This window comes from Jaculus jaculus, chromosome 6, assembly GCF_020740685.1.
Source record: "Jaculus jaculus isolate mJacJac1 chromosome 6, mJacJac1.mat.Y.cur, whole genome shotgun sequence".
In the NCBI taxonomy this organism is placed as follows: domain Eukaryota; kingdom Metazoa; phylum Chordata; class Mammalia; order Rodentia; family Dipodidae; genus Jaculus; species Jaculus jaculus.
The window spans coordinates 100,832,803-100,855,186 of NC_059107.1; the positions used below are offsets into that span (position 1 = coordinate 100,832,803).

The following is a 22,384-nucleotide window of genomic DNA, read 5'->3' on the forward strand; positions in this document are numbered from 1 at the left end:
AGGTCTAGCCGAGGGGTCGTGAGATCACAGAGGTGCCATGGGGCGGCGGGGTGTGGCGGCGGGAGCCGTTTGTCAGCCCTATTGACAGACGTGATGGGGTTTCCGTCCGTGATCAATGATTCTCATCTCCCGGCCCGAATGAGCCGCGGGGCGCCCATCCATCCCCGTCAGCGCCGCGCGCGAGCAGTCGCCCGGGTGCCCCACCGCCCTCACCTTGGCCCCTGCCCTGCTGCTGTCCCGGCACCCACCTCGGCCTGGAGCCTAGAAGGGGTCCCTCGGGCAGCGGGGCACCCCGGTCCTGCCGCGGGGCTAAAGGGGCTCAAGGGGCTCGACGACGCCCCCTTGCCGCGCACGGTTGCTAGCCCCGGCCCCGGGTGCCGCCCCGGAGCCCCTCCACCCTCCCGGCTGCACACCTGGGCCAAGGGTGTGTCCGGGGCGTGTCGGGGTGAAAGTCACCTTCGGTGCCCCCAGCCTGGCGGGAGGGGGCGCGCGGGGCGCGGCGGGGATTGGCGCTCGCGGAGCCCCGCCCCCCAGCCCGCCCGACTCAGACCCAACTTTCTCCCCCGCCCGCGCCCCGCCCCGCCCCCGGCGCCGCGCTCGGCACCGCTCGCTCGCTCGCCCAGTCCGCGGGCCGCGCCGCGCCGCCTGCTCCCGCCGCTCCGGCAGCCGCCCCGCGCCCCGCGCCCGGTCCCGCCCGCCCGCCCGCCCTGCCCGACCCGCCGGGCCGCCCGGAAGATGCGGCTGCTCCCGGAATGGCTTCTCTTGCTCTTTGGCCCGTGGCTCCTTAGAAAGGTAAGGGCGACGGGGCTGAGACGCGAGCGGGGACCCGGGATGGGAAGAGCCCGGAGTGCCAGGGGCTCCGTGCGTCCGCCCCGCCCCCAGCTCCAAGCGTCCCAACTTTGCGCGTCGCGGGGGACGCGGACAGACAGACTGCCCACTTCAGGACTGGCGCTCTCCCGGCGCAAGTTGACTGAGGGGTGAGCCGAGGTGCCGGCGGGGGAAGCCCGGCTCCAATCCGGCTTCGGGAGCGGCGGGGGAGGGGACGATGCGCGACCCGCGAGTGCGCCAGACAGAGAGGGAGTGCGAGACAGACAGACAAGCCAGCAGGGTGTTAGCCTCGCCGTCCTTCCGCGTCAACCTCGCTTGCCTTCCTCGCTGTCTGTCTGTCCTTCCACCCCTCACCCTACACCTTGCATTTCTTTTCTCCGCACTTGTCACAAAGCCAGGTAAGGCTGCACGTCCGGAGCCTACACGGCCCGAGCACACGCGCGACACCGAGACCCAAACCCACAGTGCTGAACTTGGCTTCAGTCCCCCAGCACATTTCCCGCGGAGACACACTCACCCCAGTACAACCTCACAGACACACCCCCTCTCTCGCCCAGTTGATGGGAGCTGCTGTCGGGAGAGGGTCTCCCCTCCCACCTCCTCCCTGCCCCCAATCCTCTTTCCCTAAGGCAGCTGGGTGAAGACCCAGAGGCTAAAGGGGGCTCACACTTGATCCTGCCGCCCTGTTGATCAGAAGCTTCCACGCATACACACTGTGTGCTCGCGTGTGCGGATGTGGATGGAGTGTGGGGTTCACACCAGCACCTGTGTGCGAACATGTGTCCCCCGAAGCCAGGCTTAGTGTTTGACAGTGAGGCCCAGGGTGTGCGTCTAGGCTCACGTTCCACGGAGATGCTGGCATTGCACGGGTGAATGCAAGTGCCTGCTTCAGAATGCGGCCATCTGCCTGTGCCCTGGTGTGTGTTCCACTCTGGGGATCTAAGCTCTGGCCCTCAACTCCTTCCGTCCACTTCCCTTAGGCTTCTGTTTCCTGCACCTTAATTATGATTCCATCTACTTTAGGGACAAGCAGGTAGCTCTTCTAAGCTCTCACCCTTGCACTCCAATCCTGAGAGACTCTGGAAGGGATGTAGGCAGTCCCCACACACTTGGATGCCCCTCTGCCCAACCCAGTTGTTATGAGCAACTCTAGCAGCACAAGGGCAGCCCCAGTGAGCTAGCCACAGAGTTCCCTGATGCGTCCAGACCTGCCTAGTGACCTTGAGGGTCTGGAAGCTGGGCCGAGGGTCCCCTTGCGTGAAGACTGCTGTTACAGCTAGGAGCGTCTCTCGAACTTGCTGCCCAGCTCTACCCTGAGAGGGCTGCGGGAGACCAGGCCCACCTCCACGGTGGGTGAAGGCCTGAGGTCAAGAAGAGGGAAGGATGCCTTTGCCTCGGTCCTCCTTCCTGACTCCTCCCCCTCTCCTCTCCACTCTTCCCATCAAATAAACTCCCCTGTGGATAGATCTGGTTTAATTTCCTTTGCCCCTGAAGGGGAATGAAACATCTGGTGGAGACTTGAGGGAGAGTGAGCGTGAGGATATGAACGATGGATCTATCCAAGTGTGTGTGAGAGCTGCAGCTGTGGAGCTTCCGTGCTGGAGTCTGGGCAGGGGTGGGGGGAATATATTTGCCATTTGGTCCAGCCGCTGTATGTGTGAGAATCTGTGTTTATGTGTGTACCTACTGTGGATGCGTGAATATGTATTAACTGTGCATGAAGAAATGTGTGAAGAAAAGTGTCCAAAGATCCATCTGTGTGTGCCCCTGTGCACTTGTAAATAGGGTGTGTGCACGTGTATAGACCCCAGGTTCTCTGCTATATTGGCATGCTGGGGCACATGTATTGTCTGTATCTGTCATGAGTGTGCATCTGTGTGCTTGTGGCTTCGGGCACAGTTGAGTGTGAGCATGGGGCGTGAACTTCAGAATGTGTCCATAGATCTAAATGACGTGTGTGTGTGTGTGTGTGTGTGTGTGTGTGTCAGTGTTGGAAGTGGCCAAAAGGTGAAGCTGACACCAGGTGAGAAGCTTGTAGGGGAAATTTACAAGACAGCTCTTTAGGAATTTCCTTTTCTTCCTTCCTTCCTTCCTTCCTTCCTTCCTTCCTTCCTTCCTTCCTTCTTTCCTTCCTTTCTCTCTCTCTCCCTCTCTCTCTCTCTCTCTCTCTCTCTCTCTCTCTCTCTCTTTCTCAGGCAAGGTCTCACTTTCGTCCTGGGTGGCCTAGAACTCACAGCAATCCCCCCCCCCATCTCAGCCTGCCTCCCAAGTGCTGGGATTTTAGGCATAAATCACCACATCCTGCTTTTGTGGAATTCCTAATCATTAAATTCTACTATCAGTTCTCTGCTTCTTTCCTTCATTCTGGGTTTCTAGTCTCCTCTCTGGGCCTGGAATCCCTGGCTTCCATTGCCTCTGGGATCCAGCCTCTTGGCCAGCCTGGCTGTTTCAGGATCTTCCCAATACAGTCTCTAACTCTTCCCTCTCGGGGGTCCCAATCCCTTGCCAAAGTGGCTGCCTACTGGGAGAAGCAGCAGGCGATCAATAGTCACTAATCACTAATCACTAATTACTAATTAGCTGGGGGAGGGCAGGGGCGGGGCCCCGTGGGACCTTTCAGTTCTATCCTGCCTCAGGGAAGGATTAGGCCCAAGCTTGTCGGTCTAGGCTAGCCACCACTACTGTTCCAGCCACTACCTCCCGCTTTCTTACCCTCCTCAAGCCCCCCAGCTAATCCCTGGCTGGGCCACTTAGGCACGCACAGCCTGGGCTAGGGCCCAGAGCTGCTGGTGCGGATTTGGGGGTAATCAGGGGCTGCAGCTGGGCCAGGGACACGCGAGAGGGGTTGACAATGACATTTCCCTTGGGCCAGAGCTTACTGCCAAGCCCAACATCCTGAATGGGAGGGGCATCATTGGAAAGAATTTAGAGGGTCGTGGTGTGAGGCGGATGGGGAGCTAGGCATCTTAGAGGGAGAGACTGGTGAAGAGATGAGCGGTAATAGGAATAGAAACAAGGCAAAGCGAGGGTCACCGGGATCCGGGCCCGAGATAATCCTTGAAAGGTACCCGGTAAATGAAGGGGCCCTGGTTAGGAATCAGCATGGTAGTAATTAGCCATGAGCTAGGGAACTTTGGATAGAGCCCCTGTATGTAACTCAAGGTGGGAGTCCGCAAGAGGGACAGGGTACCAGAGAGGGGACCAAGTCCTGGTGGAGGGGTCCTCGGGTTCTATTCAGGGGGCGTCTCGGGGTGTGCAATGGGACGAGAGCCCGGGACAGCCACGGTGCGTGGAGAGGGAGCTGAGAGGGCGGCCTTGAGCGATGAAAATTGGCGAGTCTCCCCTTCGCCGCCGCCTGCCCCTCCTCCACCTCTACCCCGCCCACTCCCCCTCAGGCTCCGGCTTCGGGAAATTACATCCCCGCTCCGCGGCTCCCCCCACCAGCACCGCGCCCTGGAGCCGGCGCCTTTATAGGCACATTTATTGCAATAATAAAGTGAGGCGCGGGGCGGGGGGCGGGGGGCAGCCGTTCCCGGGGGGGACCGCGCCGGCTCTAGGAAGCAGGGAAATAAAATAAAATAAAATCAAAATTCAGATAACGGTGAGCCTTGCGCAGCAGGCCGCGAGCAGGCGGGGCTACTGGGGGGGGGGTTGGTCCAAGGGCAGAGCCCACCTCACCAATAGGCTCCAGACCCTGTACTGTAGTAGGGTCTGGAAGAGGTACCTTTGCCTCCACCTGCCCGGCCCCCTTCCAAAATCTGACCCTCAGGCTGGCCTCTGGCTTGTCTCTCACACCTGCCCTCGGCTCTTTTCTCCACTCATACCTCCCATCACTTTCCTCGCCCCCTATTTCCCACCTCATTCCCCATTGGTTTCCCACACCCCATCTTCGAGGCCTCTGTCTCCATTGGCATCCCTATTTCTACCTAATAACCATCCTTCTTCCTCCTGCCTCATCACCATCTCCCAGCCCTTGCCCTGTACCTCCTGCCTGCCCATCTCCCAACCACCACGCCGGTCTCCATTTTAGCTCCCCTTCTCTTCAATGCCCCATCTTCATTTTTCTAATCCCTACCACACGGACATCAAAACCTTTGCTCTCTGCCTGTCTGCCAGTTCCTACCCCCTTGTCTATCCTTGTTGCATGTCATCGTCTCTGTGCCCCCTGCCTGCCAGCCCAGTCCCCAGAACGCCAGTCCCATTCCATCTCTGTTCCAGTCCTTGCCCCGGCCCATCCTGACATCCCACTTCTGTCTGCACTTGCGTCCTTATCCCTGGCTCCCAGTCAGACGTCACCGCACCCAATGCAGTGTCCTTGCCTCTGTCTGGGTGCAGGAGCTTAGTATGCAGTTTTCTCCCTTCCTGAGCCCAGGCCTGAACAGTTCCTTTCCCAAACAGAGTGCTATCCCCTCTCTCTGCCAAATCCTGAGCATTCCGCCTGACCCACAGTGTGAGAGGGAAGTAACTAACTAGTCTGATGGCCCAAGGGAGGTGCACCCTGCAATGCGGCTGGGGGGCCTGCAGCCTGATCCTCTGCACATTCCCAGCAGGCCCATCACCTGAGAGTCCTTGCCTCCCTTCCCCAGTGGAGTTTGTTTAGCAGCAAGAGGTGGCCTCAACTCCCCTCTGTGGCTGATGCGTGGGCCTGCTGCCTTGGGGCAAAGTGCTCCTGGCACGGCTCCCTCCTGCCTGGGCCTGGAGGAGCCAACAAAGCTCCGCCCAGCCAGCACACACCTTCACCCCCCTCCGCTGACAGTCAGCGGGCTAGCCTCTCCCCTCCGCAAATGTCACTGCGCCCAATTAGCTTAATTAAACCAGCTCTGGAGTGAGGGGGGTCCTCCTTGGACAATATCCTGCTCCTCCGGCCCTCAGCCATGGGGGGAAGGGTTCTGACAAAGAAGGGGCTCCCTTACCATCTTATTCCACCTTCCCCTATTCACCTCCAGAGACAGGCAACCTGAAGGACAGATGGAGAGAGTAATAGACAAAAATTGGGGGTGTATCCTGAGCACTAGAAAATAGAGACAGAGTGGAGGGAAAACCTGAGACAGAAAGATTGAAGAAGAAGAGTAAGGAGAGAGTGGGAAAACAGTGGAAGAGGGAGAGCGAGAGAGGGAGAGAGCATGAGTGATCAAGGAAGCCAGAGGGAAGATTTTATTTTATTTTATTCCATGTTCCCATTTCTCGGCTCGTTTCCCCAGACTCTCGCCCCTCCCTGTCCAATCTCCCCACCCCAAGGTCGCTTCAAGCTGCTCTCCCCACACATGCTCTTCCCTTTTATCTTGGCTGTTTCCAGTGGCAGGTGGGGGTGCCCAAAGCCCAGGGATTTGCCAGGATCACAGAAGCAGAGACAGCAATTTGTCTTGGATCAGAGGTGTGGGGGGACATCCTGGCACCTGTCCTGCCAAACCTCATTTCCTCCCCAACCCCTACCTCCCCTTCTGAGGGAGTGGACTGACCAGGCCTGACTAGGTCCCAGGCTAGGTACAAAACCTGGTGCTGCTGGGATGTCCTGGCTCCTAGGTGGCTTGGAAGTATTTCAGATCCTAGCTAGTATCAGGCAGCTTGGGTGGGGGGTGGGGGTGGAGAGGCTTGGATGCCTGGACTTTCCAAAAAGAAGGGAGGAGGGTCTGGAGGGTCAGAGTTTAGCAACCCATCCTTTGGCTTTCCCGCTTTCCCAAGAAGTTGCACTCCTGTGAGGACTAGCCCTACCTTCTGAAGCCTCCTCTCCCTAACCCTGGGCCCTAGGCCCCTTCGCTCAGTCCTACTCAAGTGCACCCTGGGGTGGTGGTTGCCAGCTCAAGCTTGTCTGCTTGAGTCAATCAGTGTTGCCAGTCCTGCCCCCGCCCCCCTCACCTGGGCTGGGAGGAGGGCTGCATGGGAGGAGGAATGAGGGGGGCGATAAATATGTATGACGAGCGGGCGGCGGCGGCATTAATAACCTGGGATCGCAGTGCTGCAGGGGTGGAGGCCAGGCAGGGGAGATTCTGTCCCCGCACTGCCCTTGTTGTCCACTGTGGACACAGTTTGTACACACCAGTGTGTGTGCAAACCCAGGGTACGCATGTTTCCAGGCCTCTTACCTGCCCAAAGCTTAGCCTACAGGCCAGAATGGACTCCGTCATTCATATACAATTCACATAGATATGTATGTGCACACTGCTGTGCTGGGAATACAGTGAGAACTCACTTGTTTTGTCACTGTTAAGACATTTCCTTTAGAAAGAGCCTGACACAAGGACAGAGGATGACAGGGAGTCATACAGGAAAAGTGACACCTCTAGACAATCACACCATTCTCCTGTACATAGGCATGCAGCCAACTGAGGCACACAGTCACCTCAGCCATACAGACAGCACTACCCAAAATTACTACATTGCCTCACTCAGATCAACACACACAGATCCTCACCACCACCACCACCACCCCCTGCCCCCGCCACCAGCCAATGCAGGCACAAATACAGGGCCACCACAGACTTACAGAAGGCACGTTCACCACAGGCAGGCTGATGTACACACATACAGCCTTCTCAAACTGATATACACAGGCATACAGACACACAGAAAGAATCACCCCCCCCACACACACACACACAGAGCCCACACAGACTGAACATGTGCAAGCTACCCCAGACAGAACACACAGCTACTGTGGGTGTGACACACACACACACACACACACACACACCCCATTTCAGACTAACAGAATCACAGCCACACCAGACTGACACACACTGAACTGCCTCTCCCACGGGACCTGCACGCAGTCAGGGCCACACGGAACTGCACGGTGGCACATCTAGCTGACTGACACACTGTGACACGCTCTTCTCTCCCTCCCGCTCTCTGCGCTGGAGCCACATCTCCATATTTCTTCCTCTCACGCTTTCTCTCTCTCTTCGCTCTCTCCTGTCTCCTTCACTCCTGGCCACCCCCTCTCGCCCCCCTCCCAGATAATTGATGGCCTGGGCCTGGCCTGGCTGCTCCCGTCTCTCAATCCATCTTGTACTGGAGCTCGCGCTGTCTCCCAGATCGCCACCACCTGAGACGTGCTGGCGTGGTGGGGAGGGCGGCTGCTCCTCCCAGGGACAGGAGGAGTGTCCCTTTATTTTCCAAGCCTCCTCCCACTGCCCGACTCTCCTCAACTCAAGTGATGCCCAGCGGGGCCACGCCGCAGAATAATTAGACCCAGACCAGGGTAATGTCTCTTCTTTCTTTTTCTTGGTGCTGGACATCAACATCTAGGCGGCCACCACCTCACTTGTTCAGCGCAGTTCGTCCCTGGCCCATTACTCGGAACCATCGCCATCATAGGCTGGGATCTACTCCATCCTCCCACTTCATGGGGGGCGGTCTGGCTTTGGCTTTGGGACCCATATTGGAGTTTAGTGACAACACCAGGATGATCAGATTTTTCACACATGCAAAGACCGAGGTCCAAAAGTGACTTGACCAAGATCACAGAGCTTGAAGGGGCCACAGGTCTGCTCCAAAGCACACTCCTAAAACTGAAGCTTCGCGGCTTCAATTTTATCTCCTAGTGGCGGTAGAAAAAAGGCACAGTCTGGGTTAGGACAAGCGCCCACACTTTCTTCTTTCTTTCTTTCTTCCCACGCAGGCAGTCAGTGGCCAGATCGCGGAGTCCGGAAGGCCACACTACCTAGAGCTGCGCCCCGCTGCGCCCGGAGGGGGAACCCCTGACCCACAGCTCCCGGCGCCCAGGTCTTCGGACGGCCTGGGCACGGCGGGCTCCTGGAGCTGGGCCTGGCCAGCTAACCACACGGGGGCGCTGGCCAGGGCCGGGGTGGCCCACAAGCTGCCGGTACAGCGCACCAAGAGGAAGCCGTCCATCAAGGCTGCTCGTGCCAAAAAGATCTTTGGTTGGGGGGACTTTTACTTCCGGGTGCATACCCTCAAGTTCTCGCTGCTGGTGACCGGCAAGATCGTGGACCACGTGAACGGTACCTTCAGCGTGTATTTCCGCCACAACTCCTCGAGCCTGGGTAACCTCAGTGTCAGTATCGTACCGCCCTCCAAGCGTGTCGAGTTCGGGGGCGTCTGGCTGCCTGGGCCCGCCCCCCACCCTCTGCAGTCTACGCTGGCGCTGGAGGGGGTGCTTCCTGGACTGGGGCCCCCTCTGGGGATGGCAGCAGCGGGGCCGGGGCTTGGGGGTACACTCGGGGGCGCACTGGCGGGCCCGCTCGGGGGCGCGCTGGGAGTGCCTGGGGCCAAGGAGTCACGCGCTTTCAATTGCCACGTGGAGTACGAGAAGACGAACCGCGCGCGCAAGCACCGCCCGTGCCTGTACGACCCATCGCAGGTGTGCTTTACCGAGCACACGCAGAGCCAGGCCGCTTGGCTCTGCGCCAAGCCCTTCAAAGTCATCTGTATCTTCGTCTCCTTCCTCAGTTTCGACTACAAACTGGTGCAGAAGGTGTGCCCAGACTACAACTTCCAGAGTGAGCACCCTTACTTCGGATAGCGCGTCCCCGACCCTGGCCCCAGAGCTCCCCACCAGATCCCCAGACACACTAGGTGGAATCCCTCCCTGTGTACCCCCTGCCCTGTGCCATCCCCACTCCTTCCAGTGGGGGTGGGGGGCGGTGGATGGGAACAGCCTTCCTAGGAACTGTCAGCTGGCATGGTTCTCCATTTCCTGATGTGGAGTGCCCCCATAATGAGGCTGGGGTAGCCCCCTCAAGCATACCCTGAAGCAAAGACTTTTAGAGCACAGCCCCAGAATGGGTGGCTTCCCCAGAGCCCCCTACGACCACACTGGATCCCCCTTTTGCTCCCTGCGCAGGGCTGGGCGCTCCCTTTGCCCATAGCTTTAATGAGTACGGCACCCTCTGGGGGGGCCTGACTTTCTTAACCCCCAGCGCTAGGCCCGACCCCGCCGCCGCCCGCGCGTCGAGACTAAGGCACTGAAGCCCCCGCCAGTCCCATCCCTGTCTGCCTGCCGTGTCGTGTGCCAGTCCCCTTTCCTCCCAACCCCGCCGAAGCAAAACTCCCGAGCCAGGGGGCGTTGTGCCCAGGCCCCTGCGCGCTGCCCTCTCCCGCGGGTCCCTGCAATACAGCTCCACCTGCCCTCTCCCGCCGCTTCCCCTCGGGGATGTTTTTTTTTTTTTTTTTTCTACGCCAAAACAGACGAGAAAGGGAACAAAATAAAGTGAAATCCAATACGCGTCTGTGTGAGACCTTTGTAGGAAAGGGGGGCGTGTATGTACTTCTGTCTGGCAGAGGCTGGGCCAGGGCTTCTTACCCTTAGCGGTGATTGGGGAAACCGAGGCAAAGACTGACCTCGGAGGTCATCCACGACCTGATGGAGGAGGGACAAGTAGTGACCATGGGGGCCGTAGGCTGCCCGGGGTGGGGATTCTGCTCTCGGGGGAGGCTGAAGGGATGGGGACGAGACCTGAGCGGGGAAGAGCCTCGGTGTATTGGGCGTGACCCCGAGGAGGAGGTGGCAGGCCCTGCAGGGGACCGGGAAGCGGGACCGCGTAGGCCGAGCGCTGACAACCGGCTAAGCTCTGCGGAGCTGGAGGGAGGCGGCAGGTTAGAGGGAGGGGGAACTGTGTTTGCAGCATCTGGAGTCATCGATCTTCCTTTTCCTTCCTAATTTCGTGGGCGCTGAGTTTGCAGACGGATGAGGAGGGGAGGGAGGGAGCACTGGGACGAGGGGTGGGGGAAGGGAAGCGCTCAGGTTTGGAGGGCGGGGCCGAGTCTCTGCAGCTCGCCGGTAGCAAACGGTCCCCTTCAGCCAGCTGCCCACCCTCCACCCCCGCCTCCAGCTCCCGCCTGCAGCCTTGGCTGCTAATTTTATCCGCCCCCAGCCCTGGCCCGGGCGTTAATTGGCTGCGGCTTCATTAGCAGTTCTCAGCTCAGCAGCCCCCCTCCCCTTGGGACCCACCCAGACTGGGGCTGAGGAGGGGAGACAGACAAGCTTAGGCCCAGAGAGGTTCCTCCTTAGCCAGCCTTCTTCAGGGGAGTTTTGGGTCAAGGTGTCCACAGGAAGAGGGCACCATCCTCCAGGGACACTGAGTCAGAGAGGGGGGGGGGTAACCCAGACATGCTGGGGATTGAAAAGTCAAGTGAGCAAACTAAATAGGTAGGGCTGGAGATGTAGCTCAGTGGTAGAGCACTTGCCTAGCATGCATAAGGCCCTGGGTTCAATCCCCAGTAACTAAATAAGTGGGTAATAGCTGAAGGTGAGTGGTTTGTTAAATAACATGACAAAGTGAAAGGAGACGGGAAATGGGGAGTGGTTCTAGGTCAGACGCTAGGCTGCGCAGAGTCCAGTGCAGGAAACACCCTGGAAAAGGCGAGAGTAGAAGTTAGAGCTGAGGGACTTCTTAGGCCTGATAGGAGAGCCAGGTGGGAATGACTGGAATCAACGAGTCAGCCAGTCTGAGCCTCAGTCTCCTCACTTGCAAGCCATGAAAAATAGCCTACATGTGTGAGAATCTGGGGTCCATCCCCAACTCTGAAAAAAAAAACCCCACCATAGATGGGTTGGAAAGATGGCTCAATACTTAAGGCACCTGCCTGCAAAAAGCCTAGGGGATTCATCAGTACCTATGCACAAGGTGGCACACATGTTGAGTTCCTTTGCAGTGGATAGAGGCCCTCAGGAGGCCTCGAACTAACTCATAGCGATCCCCTTACCTTTGCAGGGATTAAAGGCATGCACCACCATGCCCAGCAATAAAAAAATTTTTATTTATTTATTTGAGATATTTATTTACTTTTAAAATATTCATTTATTTTAAATATATTTATATATTTTATATTAATATTTAAATTATATATTAACATATATCATAAATTTTTTCAAAAAATTTGTGTGTGTGTGTGTGTGTATGAGCATGTGTGCTAGTGCACGTGTGTCCTTGTGTGAAAGTACTTTACATGTGTATATGTGGAGGCCAGAGGACAAACTCAGGTGGTGGTTGTCAGGCACCATCTATCTTTTTTTTTCCATACTTCTTTTTCTCAATTTTTATTAACATCTTCCATAATTATAAAAAACATCCCACGGTAATACCTTCCCCCCACTTTCCCCTTTGAAATTCCATTCTCCATCAAATCCCCTCCCCAACTCAATCAGTCTCTCTTTTATTTTGATGTCATGATCTTTTCCTCCTCTTTTGATGGTCTTGTGTAGGTAGTGTCAGGCACTGTGAGGTCATGGATATCCAGGCAATTTTGTGTCTGGGGGGAGCATGATGTAAGGAGTCCTACCCTTCCTTTGGCTCTTATATTCTTTCTGCCACCTCTTCCATAAAAGATCCTGAGCCTTGGAAGGTGTGATAGAGATATTGCAGTGCTGAGCACTCTGGTCACTTCTTTCCAGCACCATGATGCCTTCTGAGTCATCCCAAGGTCACTGCCATCTGAAAAGAGAAGGTTCTCTACCAAAAGTGAGAGTAGCATTAATATAAGGGTATGAACATTAAGAGAAATGCTTACTGGGCAGTTTGATAAGCATAATATATACATTTAGTCAGACAGAAGCAGATGTTACACCCCTAAGGCTCATGACTACCCCTGTTTTAAGTTTTCAATATCAGGGATGTATTACCTCCCATGGAGCAGGCCTCCAGTCCAGTTATAGGGCAGTTGGTTTCCACCATGACAGACATGCCACTATTGTACCCATTGGCTCATTTGGCCTGGCTGGCCAAATATAAGGCTTGCAGTGTCCACTGTTGAGTAGCTTCACTGGTGATTTCTCTTTCTCCCATTAAACTGCATGCAGAATGGCTTCTTCCAGCTTTCTGTCAGCTGGTCTACATGGAGGAGGTTATCAGCTCAGTTCCAGCAATAAAATTTTTTTTAAGAAAGCCAGATGTGGTGGCACCCACCTTTAATCCCAGCACTGGGGAAGCAGAGGTAGAAGGAACTAGAACTCCAGACACATGCGCCCCCTTGTGCATCTGGCTTAAGTGGGTCCTAGGGAATTGAACCCAGGACCTTTGGCTTTGCAGGCAAACGCCTTAACTGCTAAGCCATCTCTCCAGTCCCAAGTAAAATATATATTTTAGCTTTTCGAGTTATGGCCTCACTCTAGCCCAGGCTGACCTGAAATTCACTATGTAGTCTCAGGGTGGCCTCAAACTCATGGCAATCCTCCTACCTCTGCCTCCCAAGTGCTGGGATTAAAGGCGTGCACCACCACACCCAGCTTAAAATAATTTTTAAGTACTTTTTAAAATTGACAACTTCCATAATTGTAAACAATATCCCAGGGTGATTCCCTGTCTCCCACATTTTCCCCTTTAAAACTCCACTCTCCATCATATCCCCTCCCCCTCTCAGTCTCTTTTATTTTGATGTCATGGTCTTTTCCCCTATTATGATGCTTTTGTGTAGGTGGTGTCAGGCACTGTGAGGTCATGGATATCCAGGCCATTTTATGTCTGGAGGAGCACGTTGTAAGGAGTCCTACCCTTTCTTTGGCTCTTACATTCTCTCCACCAACTCCTCCACCATGGATCCTGAGTCTTGGAAGGTGTGATAGAGATATTTCAGTGCTGAGCACTCCTCTGTCATTTCTTCTCAGCATCATGGGGCCTTCTGGATCATCCCAAGGTCGCTGCCATCTGAAAAGAGAAGCTTCTCTAACCAAAAGTGATAATAGCATTAAGATATGGGTATGAACATTAAGAGAAGTGCTTACTGGGCAGTTTGGTGAGCATAGTATATACATTTAGCCAGACACCAGCAGACATTATACCCCTAGGACTCATGACTACCCCTTGTTGTAGGTTTTCAGTATCAGGGATGTATTCCTTTCCATGGAGTGGACCTCCAGTCAGATTAGAGGGTGGTTGGTTTCCCCCATAACAGACATGCCAGTATTGCACCCATTGGCTCATATAGCCCGGCTGGCCAAATTTAAGGCTTGCAGTGTCCACTGTTGAGTATCTTCACTGGTGATTTCTATCTCTCCCATTGAACTGAATGCAGTGTGTTTTTTTCCCAGCTTTCTGTCAGCTAGTCTATATGGAGAGGTTATCAGCTCAGTTCCAGCAGGATTTCTCCGTGACATTGCAGCCCAAGTGTGTGGAGTCTTCAGCAATAGGGTCTTACCATCTGTTGCAGTCAGGTTTACATTGCTGGTAGAAATCACCCAGCAGCTGGTGGAGAGAAAAGAGGTTTATTTTGGCTTACAGGCTAGAGGGGAAGCTCCATGATGGCAGCGAAAAAAATGGTATGAGCAGAAGGTGGACATCACCTCCCGGCCAACATCAGGTGGACAATCACAACAGAAGAGTGTGCCAAACACTGGCATGGGGAAACTGGCTATAACACCCATAAGCCTGCCCCCAACAATATACCCCCTCCAGGGGACATTAATTCCCAAATCTCCATTAGCAATTCAGAACACCTAAGTTTATGGGGGACACCTGAATCAAACCACCACAGTATCTGATCCTGGTGGAAAACCAAGGGCCTTGGCAATGGCCTGTAATGTTTGGGGGCCATCAGTGACCTCCCTGGCCAACCACTCACTGGAGGGTATCCCATCCCTGGCACTGAAATTTTTCTAGTAATAATCTATGGTTTCTGGGTATTCCATTGTCCAAAAAGGTAGGTTTCCATATGACTTATTTATATCCTCTTAGATTTTGATTAGCCCTCCCTCCACCTTTCCTTTACTCAATCTCTTCCCTTGATCTCACTTAGGCCTTTTCACCCCCATTAATCTGTTCTTCTACTTACATATATACAATACCATCCTATTAAGTCCCTCCTCCCTCCCTTTCTATTCCCTTTATATCTCCTTTCTAGCTGACTGGCCTCTGCTAAAATACTTATTTTTAAAAAATTAAAAGAGGGCAGGCGTGGTGACACATGCCTTTAGTCCCAGCACTTGGGAGGCAGAAGTAGGAGGATTGCTCAGAGTTCAAGGCCAATTTGAGACTACATAGTAAATTCCAGGTCAGCCTGAGCTAGATTAAGACCCTACCTACTTCAGAAAACAAAACAAAACAAAACAAAACAAAACAAAACAAAACAAAAGGCTGTAGAGATGGCTTAGTGGGTTAAAGCACTTGCCTCCAAAGCCTAAGGACCCAGGTTCGATCCCCCAGAATGCATATAAACCAGATGCACAAGGTGGTGCATACATCTGGAGTTCATCTGCAGTGTCTAGAGGTCCTGGTGCATCCATTCTCTCTCTCAAATAAATAAACAAATATATATATATATTTTTTAAAGCTGGGTGTGTTGGCACATGCCTTTAATCCCAGCACTCGGGAGGCAGATGTGGAAGGATTGCTGTGAGTCCAAGACCACCCTGAGACTACATAGTGAATTCCTGGTCAGCCTGGACTAGAGCAAGACTCTACCTGGAAAAACAAAAACAGAACAAAAGAAAAAGAAATGGATTGGAGTGATGGCTTAGCAGTTACGCTCAGCCTGCAAAGCCTAAGGGCACAGGCTTGATTCCCCAGAACCCACATAAGCCAGATGCAAAAGGTGGCACATGTGTCTGGAGTTTGTTTGCAGTGTCTGAAGGTCCTGGCATTCTCTCTCTCTCTCCCTCTTTCTCTCAGAAATAAATAAACACCACCATGAAATGAGGATTTCTATTGGATTATTCCTCTGTCCTGACTCACACCTTCCTCCTCGCAGGTCATTCTTCTCTTTCCTCCTCTTCCCCATGCATCTGGATGTCTGAGAGCAGAGTGAGGTGTCTGTCCTTTCCTATTATTGTATTTGTTCAATTTTGTCACTTGTTCACTTCTTCATGTTCTAGCAGTCAGTGAGCCTTTCTTGTGTCTCCAGGGCTGTGGTATTCCTAATACGATATAGGAGCTCAATGTTTGTTGAATGAAAGACTGTAATATTGCAATGTAAAGGTCTCAAAACCATTGCTTATTGGAATATCTGAGGAAATGTTTGGCTGTGTGTTTTTGAGATTCATTGAATTAGAACCTCTCTTTAGAGGTCCCCAACTCATTTGGAAATCTTCCCCTGGAGAAGTCAATGAACCCCTACCTCAAAGCTTTTAAAAATATATTTAATAAATATGTACATATATTTGCATATGTGTGGGGGGGGGTCACTAACTCTTGCCACTTTTTGGTTCTGAGCCATCTTCCAGCCCATCCCCCAATGAGTTCTCCAAATGGGATAAGGCTGAAAGGATGGTAGCGACCCGACCTCGCTGATTGCCGGGTATCAAGCCGAGGGAGGCAACAAATGGAAGTGCACCGCGGGGAGGGGGAGGCGCCCCGTGCGCTGCTCTCAGCCGAAGCCTTGGAGGAATAGGTGTGGGAGTCAGAGGAAGAGGGATTGGACAGTCCACGGGAAAGCGTGTGCATATGCAAAGTCTCATTTAATCCCGAGATGGGAGGCAAGGCCTGCTCAGGCTGCCCTTGAACTTCGGATTCTCTGCCTCCTCCTCAGTGTAAGGATTGCAGGCATGAGCCATCACACCTGCTTTATTGTTTTACAAATGAGGAAACTGAGGTTCAAGTAGGCTATTTTACTAACGTATATATAAAATATCAGAACTTGAGCTCAGGTCTTCCACCCTTTCAAACCAGAGGTATTTTTATTACCACATGTCATCTATCTTAAATGAACACCTCTGGATCTCCCATTCCTTAGGCACCCGATAAACACTTGTCTTGACACCTGGCAGGAAAAAGAAACCCTGAAAAGTTTCAAGACAGTAAGGACATGGAAGAGCCTTGCGTCTCTACCTTATTATCATTATTTTCTTTTCCTGGGGTAGGGTCTTGCTCTAGCCCAGGCTGACCTGGAATTCACTATGTATTCTCAGGGTGGCCTCGAACTCACAACGATCTTCCTACCTCTGCCTCCCGAGTGCTGGGATTAAAGGCATTTGCCACCACGCCCGGCTGCTACAGGTCTCTATCTTTCAAGTAAGATTCTATAAGCCTGGTGCTACAGATGGGTGACGAGGAGGAAGAAAAAAACTACAATTCCCAAAAGGGCTCAAAGGAGTAACCATTGCGCATGCGTAGGCACTCCTCTTAACTCGGACTTCGCGGGGCATTTTCTCGCGCATGCTCTCTAGCACCAGTCGTCCTCGGATCCCTTTGCTGCTCGGAGTTAGAGTTGTTGGCTGGACCTCCTGCAACCTCTGCTTGCGATGATAGCGTTCTCTTTGCTCTGGACTATTCGGGTAAGAACGGGGCATCGGAGACTGGGTGACCACCCCCCCCCACCCTCCACTTCGTTCCCTTTCCCAAACTCCGGGCTCCTTCACCGCATGTGCCCCGGGGGCGCAGAGAGCGGATGCTTTACCAGGCAGTCCCTGACACCCCTGGATGCACGTGTAGGGAGTGGATAGGGCCCCTTGTTCTGGCAGTCAGACCACCCCCCCCGGGGCCTCGTTACCGCCCATTTAACGTGGCATTAAAGGAAGGTCCGCGCCGGGTGCAAAGCATGGTCCTGGCTGCGAGTCGCAAGTTGAGCCTTTTCCGTGAGCTCGGAGCCCTGCAGATGATGCAACCGAGCCTCGTTGCTTTCCCGAGGCAGGGGTCCCTCCCCCCACAGTTAGCAGGAAGAGGGAAGAAAGAGGGTTGCTAAGGGGCCAGACACACCTGCCCTGGCACCCCGCCCACCCCCATCCACACCCCCAACACACATACACACACACACACACACACACACACACACACGCGCTTGCTTGCTTGCTTGCTTGCTTGCTTGCTTTTTAAACCACCTCTACGGTTTATGGACTTAATTTGGTCTCTTCTCTAACTGGGATATCCGTTTCTGGAGGCTCTACAGGAAAGCCCCTTTGTTGCTGTGTGAGGGGGGGGACCCTGTCTTTCCAGTAGCTGTCCCGAGTTTGGGAGACATGGGCTTTGCTCTGTGGCCTTGCAGAGTGGCTCAGGGATGAGGTGGAGGGGAAACCTGAGGGGAGGTGAGTGGAGCCAGTCAAAAGTACCCTCTGGACATTGACCTAAACTTTGGCTCTTCAACTGACTTTGAAAGGTGAAGGTGCGTCGGGGGAGGTGGTGAGGACTAAGGAAGCTGACTGGACAACTGGCTAAAGGGCCCTAATCTTTGATTGGGAAACAGTCTGCAGGATTTTGACTGATCTGGTTTTTCCTGCTCCTAGCCTCTGCAGCGATGTGGTCAGCTGGTCAGGTTGGCTGCCCGTGCTCAGCACAGCAAGGTGGTCCAGAATCAAAGTGGGGAAGCAGCTGGAGGCTGGACAGGCCAGGAGAGCCTGTCGGACAGTGACCCAGAGATGTGGGAGCTGCTGCAGAGAGAAAAGGACCGGCAGTGTCGTGGCCTGGAACTCATCGCCTCAGAGGTGGGACCCAAGGATATGGGACAAGCCACCCTACTGACGTTTCTCCACATCTCCCTGTCAGGCCTCATGTCCCTTGCGTTACACTGTCCCTGAAGCACTGGCAGGGGTAATCTAGCTTATAGTGTTGGGCCATTAGGGAGTTCCAAAGGCCTTCCAGAGTCCCTGCGAGTCTCATCTCTGTCCTTACTCCTAAGAAGAAAAGGGAACTGGAAGCAAGTTTGAGTGGACAGGCGGCCTTACTGGGGATTCTCATCTTGGGAGCTGAATGTCTGAGAATGTTGCTTGTGGTCCTGCCCCACGCCCAGCAAGGAACCATGAGTGAACAGAGCTTCTTGTGCAGCCCGGCTCACCCCTGCAGCCTGTGGGCTGTGGCAGGGCGGGGCTGTGGGGGCCCATGGGAAGGGGCTCAGTGCCTTCTGACATTGCCCCCCCACCACCCCAGAACTTCTGCAGCCGAGCTGCGCTGGAGGCCCTGGGGTCCTGTCTGAACAACAAGTACTCGGAGGGTTACCCTGGCAAGAGGTGAGGGCCAGACCACAGGGCTGGAGGGCAACATCAGGGATGGCGCTCCCAGTGGCGGAACCTTTCTGTACCCTATCCGTGTTTATGGAGCAGTGGCCTTCCCAGCCCTTTGCTGCTGGTCGCAAGTCCTTTCTCTGCCCCCTTATGTACCCCTCTTCATGGCAGATATTACGGGGGAGCAGAGGTAGTGGATGAAATTGAGCTACTGTGCCAGCGCCGGGCCTTGGAAGCCTTTGACCTGGATCCTGCACAATGGGGTGTCAATGTCCAGCCCTACTCGGGGTCCCCAGCCAACCTGGCTGCCTACACAGCACTTCTGCAACCTCATGACCGAATCATGGGGCTAGACCTGCCCGACGGGGGCCAGTGAGTATGGATGGGGTGAATGGTGGGCTAGGTGGGAGGGAAGGGTGTGGGAAAGGGGTTATTCAGCGAATGCCTCTCAAGTCCCACATAGACAGACCATGCCTGTTCCTGTATTGCTGTCACGTGTCATAGATGGGTGAGGGACGTAAGACCCATCGTGTCTGTACCTAGCAGAGGGAGGATCGAGCAGTGAGAGTGGGGCAAGCTAGGACCAGCGTTCTGGAGTCAGGCCTGTGGAGGTGGGCAGGAAGTGGTTGGTGAAGTCGGGTTGTCTCAGCCTGAGGCCTCCTCCTCTCTTCCCAGTCTCACCCATGGCTACATGTCTGATGTCAAACGGATCTCGGCCACATCCATTTTCTTCGAATCTATGCCCTATAAGATTAATGTAGGTACTCTGGTGGAAAAGTAAAAAAAAAAGGTCAGGCCCTGGTCCTCCACTCCTGGGCAGGGCGAGGGTGCTGGCTCTCTGGGCAGTCCTCAGTGTCAAGTAGGAGTATGAACTGCCCTGCTGACGTCTTGAGGCTTCAGCTGGGTCATCTGTCTGTCCAGCCCCAAACAGGCCTCATTGACTATGACCAGCTGGCACTGACTGCTCGGCTCTTCCGGCCACGGCTCATTATAGCTGGCACTAGTGCGTATGCTCGCCTCATTGACTATGCCCGCATGAGAGAGGTTGGTGACGGACTGGATGCCAAGCATTCTCCCGCCCTGTGGATGGGAACGGGGAGGTTGGGCAGGAGAGCAGCCTTGGGTCTGGGCCTTCCCCAGATGAGGCTTGTCTCTTTACCTGTTCAGGTGTGTGATGAGGTCAAGGCGTACCTGCTGGCAGACATGGCCCATATCAGTGGCTTGGTGGCCGCCAAGGTGATCCCTTCACCTTTCAAGCATGCGGACATTGTCACCACCACCACTCACAAGACTCTTCGCGGGGCCAGGTGAGGCTTCCCTGAGGGCAGGCTTTTCCCTTCTTACCTTCATGCCCTGTTCCCCAGGCAGTGGTGGGTTGGATCTGAGAGGAATTCATTCCAGTGCATCAAGAAAAATGAGGGGGCTTGCTGGACGCCTTTAATCCCAGTTCTCAGGAGGCAGAGGTAGGAGGGTCGTCATGAGTTCAGGGCCATCCTGAGACTACATAATGAATTCCAGGTCAGCCTGAGCTAGAGTGAGACCCTACCTCAGGGGGGAAAAAAATGAGGGTACTCAGACTCATTGAGGACCCAAACAAGCCACCTTTTCTGTTCCCTCATCCTTTGTCCTTTGTTATTTATTTATTTATTTTGGGTTTTCTTTTTATTTATTTATTTCTTTTTATTATTATTATTATTATTTTTATTTTGCTTTTTCAAGGCAGGGTCTCACCTAACCCAGGCTGACCTGGAATTCACTATGTAGTCTCAAGGTAGCCTTGAACTCACAGAGGTCCTGCTACCTCTGCCTCTCAAGTGCTGAGATTAAAGGCGTGCGCCACCACGCCCGGCTATTTTGTCCTTTATTTTCAATTTAAATTCTTAACAACTCATTCCCGCACAGGTCGGGACTCATCTTTTATCGGAAAGGAGTACGGACTGTGGACCCCAAGACTGGCCGGGAGATCCCTTACACATTTGAGGACCGGATCAACTTTGCTGTGTTCCCATCCCTGCAGGGGGGCCCCCACAACCATGCCATTGCTGCAGTAGCCGTGGCCCTCAAGCAGGTCGGGGAGCCTGCGCTTCTGTGGACGCGGGCATACATAGGTCTAGGGCCTCTGGCCTGTACTGTGCTAACTAAGGTTATGGCTAGGCCCAGAGGGCCAAGCTGGGTGTGGAGGGGAGGGGCAAGGCCTGCATCCATGCCTGGGGTCTCAAGTGCTGCCACTATCTCACCTCCAGGCCTGCACCCCCATGTTCCGGGAGTATTCCTTGCAGGTATTGAAGAATGCACAGGCCATGGCTGATGCCCTGCTAAAGCGAGGTTACTCACTCGTTTCTGGTAAGCCACAGGGTTGGGCCTTTGTAGTCTCAAGAAGGCCAGGACTCCGCACTTCCTGATCATTGCCCCCCTCAGGTGGCACCGACAACCACCTGGTGCTGGTGGACCTGCGGCCCAAGGGCCTGGACGGGGCGCGAGCTGAGCGGGTCCTGGAGCTCGTGTCCATCACCGCCAACAAGAACACGTGTCCTGGAGACCGGAGCGCCCTCACCCCGGGAGGCCTGAGACTTGGTGAGACCCGGGTTTTGAGGAGGGAAGGGCTCCCACGCAGGGTGACCACCCCATGACCTCAACTTCTGCCACCCTCTCAGGGGCCCCAGCATTGACTTCTCGACAGTTCCGCGAAGATGACTTCCGGAGAGTTGTGGACTTTATCGATGAAGGAGTCAACATTGGCTTGGAGGTGAAGAGCAAGACTGGTGAGTGGGCCAGGAAGCCCCCCCCATCTGTCCAGTTCACACCCTGCTGTCTCCTCCTCCCCAGCTGGGGTCACTGCATTCCCCAGAGCTCTAACCATCTTTCTCCCTCACTGTCTTTAGCCAAGCTCCAGGATTTCAAATCTTTCCTGCTTAAGGACCCAGAAACAAGTCAACGGCTGGCCAACCTCAGGCAACGGGTGGAGCAGTTTGCCAGAGCCTTCCCCATGCCTGGATTTGATGAGCACTGATAGCACTTTGGGATCCGATCCAAACTGGATCCCCTTTCTCCTTCCTACCTACCTCGGCCAGCTAAGGGATGGGGTGGTGGAGGGGGAAAGACCTCCTGCTTTGGGCAAGAGCGGCTATAATTCCTCTTCCTGAGTTTGTAGCTGAGATTTCTATTTTGTAACTAGAAGGAGCCCCACCACACCCCAGCTTTCTTTCCTTGTTTTATTTTTTTCAAGGTAGGCTCTCACTCTAGCCCAGGCTGACCTGGAACTCACTCTGTAGCCCCAGGCTGGCTTCCCAACTCAGTGATCCTCCTACCTCAGCTTCTTGAGTGCTGGGATTTCAGACAGGTGCCACCACGCCCGGCTGTTAGGTTTTATTTTTGACACCGGGCCTAATGTAGCCCTGGTTGGCTTTGAATTTCCTCTGTAGCCGAGGCTGGCCTTAAATTAATCCTCCTGCCTCAGCCTCCCAAATCCTAGGGTTACGAGTGGTGAACCACCACTCCTGGTTTCACCCCCAGTTTTCCGCCCCAACCATATGCCATTATCTCAGTGTTAGAGACTCTCTTGCTCTTTCTTGGGGAGGGGGAGTTGCCCTGCTGAGCCAGAAGAAGGGGTGGGTAAGCATCCTCCTTCCTGTTTTTATCTAATAAAATGCTAACCTGCCCTGAGTTCCTGTTTCTGTGGGAGGGTTCCCCTGGGCCAGCTGGTGGTTGGACCCCCTCAACATGTATTTTTGC

The 22,384-nt window shown here is 54.4% G+C and overlaps 2 protein-coding genes across 2 annotated transcripts; both read left to right on the forward strand.

Moving 5' to 3' along the window:
- The first annotated feature begins 709 nt into the window (after positions 1-709).
- Positions 710-9,942, forward strand: Nxph4 (neurexophilin 4). Its single transcript, XM_004650001.2, has 2 exons — positions 710-792; positions 8,450-9,942. The coding sequence occupies exons 1-2, from the start codon at positions 736-738 to the stop codon at positions 9,311-9,313; spliced, it is 921 nt and encodes a 306-aa protein (XP_004650058.2). The 5' UTR covers positions 710-735; the 3' UTR covers positions 9,314-9,942.
- A 6,942-nt stretch (positions 9,943-16,884) lies between these two features.
- On the forward strand, positions 16,885-22,310 carry Shmt2 (serine hydroxymethyltransferase 2). Its single transcript, XM_004650002.2, has 12 exons — positions 16,885-16,993; positions 17,939-18,136; positions 18,579-18,658; positions 18,824-19,024; positions 19,328-19,409; positions 19,574-19,696; positions 19,820-19,959; positions 20,555-20,720; positions 20,896-20,995; positions 21,071-21,226; positions 21,307-21,414; positions 21,535-22,310. The coding sequence occupies exons 1-12, from the start codon at positions 16,961-16,963 to the stop codon at positions 21,660-21,662; spliced, it is 1,515 nt and encodes a 504-aa protein (XP_004650059.1). The 5' UTR covers positions 16,885-16,960; the 3' UTR covers positions 21,663-22,310.
- Positions 22,311-22,384: the final 74 nt, after the last annotated feature.

What these genes read in the sequence shown, in the direction of transcription:
- Nxph4 (XM_004650001.2), top strand. Translation starts at nt 736, where the DNA reads ATGCGGCTGCTCCCGGAATGGCTTCTCTTGCTCTTTGGCCCGTGGCTC. An exon ending in GCCCGTGGCTCCTTAGAAAG is followed by an intron (nt 793 to 8,449) that starts GTAAGGGCGACG and finishes CTTCCCACGCAG; the next exon opens with GCAGTCAGTGGCCAGATCGC.
- Shmt2 (XM_004650002.2), top strand. Translation starts at nt 16,961, where the DNA reads ATGATAGCGTTCTCTTTGCTCTGGACTATTCGG. An exon ending in CTATGCCCTATAAGATTAAT is followed by an intron (nt 19,410 to 19,573) that starts GTAGGTACTCTG and finishes CTGTCTGTCCAG; the next exon opens with CCCCAAACAGGCCTCATTGA. An exon ending in TAGCCGTGGCCCTCAAGCAG is followed by an intron (nt 20,721 to 20,895) that starts GTCGGGGAGCCT and finishes TCTCACCTCCAG; the next exon opens with GCCTGCACCCCCATGTTCCG.